At 53.3% G+C, this 6,153-nt stretch overlaps 1 protein-coding gene across 1 annotated transcript; it reads left to right on the top strand.

Annotated features, from left to right (window-relative positions):
• The first annotated feature begins 614 nt into the window (after positions 1 to 614).
• Positions 615 to 5,115, top strand: LOC141372224 (acetoacetyl-CoA synthetase-like). Its single transcript, XM_073890733.1, has 4 exons — positions 615 to 771; positions 987 to 1,068; positions 3,971 to 4,258; positions 4,977 to 5,115. The coding sequence occupies exons 1-4, from the start codon at positions 627 to 629 to the stop codon at positions 5,113 to 5,115; spliced, it is 654 nt and encodes a 217-aa protein (XP_073746834.1). The 5' UTR covers positions 615 to 626.
• The last annotated feature ends 1,038 nt before the right edge of the window (positions 5,116 to 6,153 follow it).

Genomic DNA, 6,153 nt, shown 5'->3' with positions numbered 1-6,153 from the left:
GACTCCCGGCTGAGCGTGGAGCCTGACACGGGGGTTGATCGATCCCATGGCCCGTAAGATCATGACCTGAGCCGAAATCACGAGTTGGATGCTCAAGCACCTGAGCCACTCGGGCACCCGGAGTTTGCCTTTTAAATGGAGCTTATTTATTAGTATACATGTTTATAGGGTTGTGCATTTCATTGGCAAAAAGTACCATTTGGAGGACTCATGTACCTCTTTAATCGAGGATTAGAAGAGAACCAGAATGTGGAAGTGCTTTGCAGTATGAGTTGCCTTTTTGGAAGGCGAGTCCTGTACGCTAGCGAAGCCGTGTTCGAGGCTCTTTCTGCAAAGTGGGGGATCTTTCTGGAAGTGCCACTACTCGCCCCACAATTTCCCCGTCTTATAAACTTGTGTTTTGCTATTTCAGTGTATGTGCATGTATCCTTTTGGTATTTTTTTATGTCGAGGCTTTCCTTGAAGTGACGTTCATGTCTCAGGCGCAGGTTGTGGTTTGCTGGGCTTTCCTTGTTGGCCACGGCTGACGGGGGCACAGGAATGAGGCTAGAGCGCCAGTTCGAGCTGCTTCTCTCCCTCAGTGTGGTCCCGTTGGTTGCTGACGGTGTTTGCCTTTTGTGTGACTGATGGCAAGCGCCCTTTCCTTCCACTTGCAGGGTGTTCTGGACCGCTTTTCTCAAATCCAGCCAAAGCTCATCTTCTCCGTGGAGGCTGTCCTGTACAATGGCAAAGAGTATAGCCACATGGACAAGCTGCAGCAGGTGGTGAAAGGTGTGCGGCTCTCCCGGGCCTGAGCTGGCATGGCGGGGCGCGGCGCGCGGGGGCCCCTGGGGTCACCAGAGCTGGCATGGCGGGGTGCAGTGCGCGGGGGCCCCCGGGGTCACCAGGGCCCCGTGTCGCCCATCCCTTGGTTGCATTACAGTTTGTAAGAAATACAACCACTAAATGTCTTGGCCTATAAACCTGTGCTCCTCCCCTCCCTTCAGGACTTCCAGACTTGAAAAAGGTGGTGCTGATTCCTTACATTGCCTCTAAAGAGAAGATAGACATTTCCAAGATTCCAAATAGGTAAGCTAGCCACGCGCCGATCGCTGGTTCTGGGCAGAACCCACAGGAAGTCCCAGTGGGTAGTCAATTCTGTGGATCCTTTCACTGGGGGCCGTAGCATCTTAGAGGTGTGGGAGGTTTTGTTTAAAAATCACCGTTTGTAGATGGGCACCTGAGGCCCCAGAGTGAATCCCTCAAGACCACACAGCGACTTAGTGGTGGAATGGAGAGAGCCCCTGGAGTACTCTTTCTCTCTGCTGTGCCTTTGAAGCATCAGGTCAAGCCCAGCTCCCTGATGAAATGGAAATTACCGCGTGCACGTGTGTGTGTGTGTACATGCATATGCGTGTAGGTGCGCATGTAAACACACACACGTATATATATATTTCCCTTGTAGAACCTTTTCTTTGTCCTTATTGCTAATAGCATCTTCCTCTGCTTTTCTGACATTTATAAGCTGGTGCATCACACACCTTAAGTACCAAATAGTATTGGTTGTTTTTTTTTTTTTTTTTAAGATTTTATTTATTTATTTGAGAGAGAGAGACAGTGAGAGAGAGCCCAAGACGGGGTAAGGTCAGAGGGAGAAGCAGACTCCCTGCCGAGCAGGGAGCCAGATGCGGGACTCGATCCCGGGACTCCGGGATCATGACCTGAGCCGAAGGCAGTCGCTTAACCAACTGAGCCACCCAGGCGCCCCCAGATAGTATTGTGAGCAGTTTGTTTTGGAATAGGAATTACAGAAGTGGGTTATGGTTCGGTCACAGTTGAGTTTGTCTCCAAATTCTTGGAGTTATACTCCTTACTCCTTCCTTGAAACTGTTGTGGGGAAGAGTTCCAAGGTCAGGTGTGTTTACTCCCTTTCGCTCTGTGGGGAGGACAGGGAGGAGGTTGCAGGGGTCCTTTTATTGGGGTGGACAACTGACACGTGGCTTGGTGTTTTGTGCAGGTTGCTTCCTAGGGGTGCTGAGGGGTTTCAGTTGTCTGGGAGAGATGAGATACACTTGCTGGGAGGGTGAGCCATGGCCACTGGGCCTGGTAGATACAGCCATGCTCCTTGGGGCCTGTGCTCGGATTCCAGAGGCCACAGGGTGCTGTCAGCACAGGAACTCTTCCCTGGGGGCTGTGGTCTCAGGCCAGACTGCTCAGGTTCAGGTGTCAGCTCTGTGACCCCGTGTGAGGGATTCACCTGTGTGTGCCTGGGGTTCCCTGTCTGTAAAATGGGGATGATCACAGCGCTTTCTTCACAGCCGGGCTATGAGCATTCTGTAAGTGAATGCCGGGCCAAGTGCACTTAGTGTAGCCCCCAGCAGTCCCGTCTGCCATGATGAGTGGGGGACGGCCTCAGGCTGCGGTGGGCTCTGTCCCACAGAGCATCTGGGTCAGGATATGCAGGCCTGGCGCTTGGGTTGTCCCTGAGACTGTGGGAGCCCTGCCAACCTTGATGAATGACAGCCAGATGATGAGCCCTGGTCCCAGTTCCCACTGAGCATGCAGCTCCCCTGCCTTTCTGTCGGGGGCCATAATGCACGGAGGCCGGGAGGAAGACCAGACGGGCTCGCTGGCCCCACAGTGGCCCGGCTTTTATCCTTCTGAATGTGCTCATCAGCAATTGATATGAACCGAGAGCATCCTGTGGAATCACGTTAGCCACTTCATTTAGCTTGATACAATGCAAAAAGCTGCCCCCATCCCAGTCTGGGAATTAGACCTCCTCTGCGCTTCGTCTTTGATTGCTGGATGCCATGGATAAACTAAGAACAAGGACGCGCCCAGGCTCGGAGACCTGGGGGGGGGCGGGTGCGCCCTTTGGGATTTTCATTTTTAGAAGAGCAACAAAAGTAATTGCTATTTACTGTGATTTATAGACTGTTGGGAAGAAAAGGCTTTTCTCTGTGTGAAGTATCTGATTAGATTGGGCAGTTTGTGTAAATGGGATTTGAAGGGGAGGTGGAGGTGGAATGGGCTTCCATTGGCTGGAAAGTTCCACAGTGAATGACTTTCCTGACCCTCCGGAGCAGAAGGCTTTGTTTGTTTACTGCTCAGAGTTGAATTATTGTGGATGCCCTTTTTAAACCTCTGCGCCTCCCCCATGAGACATCCTTGTCCTTAAGGATGCCTTCCCATGCAAGATAGCTCAGCTCTTCCCTTCCGTGTGTATGCACTTGTGTTTCAGAGTCATTGTCCTCTCCCAAGATGGCCTTGTGGCTTCAGCTGCCCTGTTTCTGCTCAGAAAACAAATCTGTTCGTGTTCCTCTTTTGCTGGTTTTTGGCCACATGCATTGACACTTCATGTCAGCTTTGGGGGCAGATTTCTTAGGCGGTAGTCAGTGGCGGGACTTAATTTTGTTTCTGGACAGAGATTTGTACCTAGCTGTTGTTCTTGTGGTAGCATGTGATGTATTTGCCTAGAAGTGTGTCTGTCATAGAAACTAGTCTTCAGATCTTGGCCCCACCTTCTCGCTCCGACCTTCCTTGGAAAAGCTCAAGAATCTGGCACCTCCCTTCTCTCCCTGCTCCTCACAGGGGGCAGCACTGCGTTCACAACCTCCTTCCCCTGAGTTTGCGTACAAACAGGGGATGTGTTAGTTGTAAATGATCCTTCTGCACAGTGCTTGTTAAAGCATTCCAGAGATTCTCAGAAGAGACAGCCCTTGGCCCTGTCAGCATGCTAATAAAGCAACTCAGAATCTTCACTCATTCAGTTCTTTTCCCTTCAGTTAGCTTGAATTTGAATTCATAAAGATTTGATTTTTCCCCTCCCTTACGGAAAGCTTCCAAACAAGGTTAGTGTTCCCTGGAAATCCTACAAGATATAGCAGTAGAGGGCAGCGAGAGGCCACGTCTAGCCCAGGAAACCTCGGCAGATGCAACCCAGCATTCTGGAATGTTCACTGTCTGTTTCTGTGTGTTTTGCCCCCAGCGTGTTTCTGGATGACTTTCTTGCAACCAGGAAAGGCGAGCAGGCCCCACAGCTGGAGTTCGAGCAGCTGTCCTTCAGCCATCCGCTCTTCATCATGTTTTCATCAGGCACGACTGGGGCGCCCAAGTGCATGGTGCATTCCGCTGGGGTACGTCTCTTCACCCTCTGTCTGTTTCCCTGGGGACTCCCAGCTGGTGAAAACAGCCATCTGAGTCTGCACGCCAAACCCCCGCTCCAGCCAGACTGCACCCCGCCCCCCAGAGACTCTGTCATGCAGCCCCTCTTCGGGTGGGGGGTGGGCAGCATGGAGGTCTGAGATCGAGCGCGGGCACTCGGAGCTGCTGTTCCGGGAGCTGCGTCACCCCTGCGATGGGTGCAGGGGTCCCAAAGTGCCTCCAAGGCAGGGCATGCCCTGGGTGAGCCGCTCACTCCCAGACCCGGACCCTGTAGGTGCTTGTGAAGGCGGTGGGTGGGCCCCGCCGGCATTGCACAAAGAAGAGAGGAGAGCCGGGAGAACAGTAACCGTGAGCACACGGAGGGTTAGGAGAGGTGCCGGTGCCCGGACGCCGTCGTGTTGGAAGGGCGTGCGCGGCTGTGCGCGCGTGCTCCGTGGCGTGCTCGGACAGAGCTGCCTGGGGGCTGTGGCCAAACCCCAGGAAAGCCGCCAGGTCAGGTTACAAAGCGCAGGTAGCTGAGGAAAGCTCACCAGGCCGCAGTCGTGGGCTTGCGCTGCCGTCACCAAGCGCCACGGGCAGGTGGCTTCAACGAGAGCCACGTGCTCTCATGGTTCCCGGGCGGGGATGGGGGTCAGGGGTTCCACTGGGGCCTCTGTCCCTGGCTTGCAGACGGCTGCCTTCTTCCCGCACCCTCATGCAGTCTTCGCTTGGCGCGCGTCCCCGGGCTCTCGCGTTTTGCCCAAATTCCCTCTTCTTGTGAGGACACCAGTCAGGATGGATTAGGAGCTGCCCTCGTGGGCTCTCTGACCTCATCCCCTCTTTAAACGTAGCCACATTCTGAGGCCCTGGGCCTCGGCCTCAGCATACGACTTCGGGGACCCCCAGTTCAGCCCACGCACTCCTCGTTTCCCTGTATTTCATCACAAGTCCCGCTTTGCTGAAGCACCTGAAATAATGCTTCGCTACTAAGCGTGAGATTTTATCCGTATCGATTAGTGGCGTTAACCTTTTATGCTTGAAGCAACTGCGAGCCTGTGGGAAAGCCGCCGGGATAGCACGGTGGGCTCCACGGGCGCGTCAGCCGGGCTCCGGCGGCCTTGCTGTTTGGGCATCCGTTCCGCAAGCTTTCCGAGAAGCCTCCTCTGCGTGGCCTCTGTCCCTGTGTGTACGCGCGCACACACACACACACAGATACACACATGCACACACACAGATACACACAGACACACATAGACAACACACAGATACACAGATACACACACACAGACACACGCACAGACACAGATACACACAGACACACATAGACAACACACAGATACACAGATACACACACACACAGACACAGATACACACACGCACACACACAGACACACACAGATAACACACAGATACACAGATACACACACACAGACACAGATACACACAGACACACATAGACAACACACAGATACACAGATACACACACACAGACACACACACAGACACAGATACACACACGCACACACACAGACACAGATACACACACGCACACACACACACAGACACACAGACACACATAGACAACACACAGATACACAGATACACACACACAGACACACACACAGACACAGATACACACAGATACACACACGCACACACACAGACACACACAGATACAGACACACATAGACAACACACAGATACACAGATACACACACACAGACACAGATACACACACAGACACACAGACACAGATACACACACACAGACACACACACACAGACACACACAGACACACACACACACAGACACAGACACACACACACATTCTTTTGCTTCTTGCTGACCCCCTTGAGAGTGGGTTGCAGGGTGCGGCCCTTCATCCCGAATACTTCAGCGCGCGTCTCCGGGGAACAAGAACGCTCCCTCACAAACCCCTTGTACGGTCGTCGAGTTCAGGAAGATGGGCGTCCATGTGATACTGTCGTGTGACATGTGGCCCCCGTCCAGGTGCTTCCACTCCCCCCC

The sequence above is a fragment of the Callorhinus ursinus genome, unplaced genomic scaffold (assembly GCF_003265705.2).
Source record: "Callorhinus ursinus isolate GAN/ISIS: 27379988/994484 unplaced genomic scaffold, GSC_fseal_2.0 scaffold3012, whole genome shotgun sequence".
NCBI classification, from domain to species: Eukaryota; Metazoa; Chordata; class Mammalia; order Carnivora; family Otariidae; genus Callorhinus; species Callorhinus ursinus.
This window is presented reverse-complemented; position numbering and strand designations above follow the sequence as displayed.

Coding starts and splice junctions, on each gene's coding strand:
- LOC141372224 (XM_073890733.1), top strand. CDS start 627: ATGGCAAGCGCCCTTTCCTTCCACTTGCAGGGTGTTCTGGACCGCTTT. Junction 772..986: donor GCTGCAGCAGGTGGTGAAAG/GTGTGCGGCTCT, acceptor CCCTCCCTTCAG/GACTTCCAGACTTGAAAAAG. Junction 1,069..3,970: donor ATTTCCAAGATTCCAAATAG/GTAAGCTAGCCA, acceptor TTTTGCCCCCAG/CGTGTTTCTGGATGACTTTC.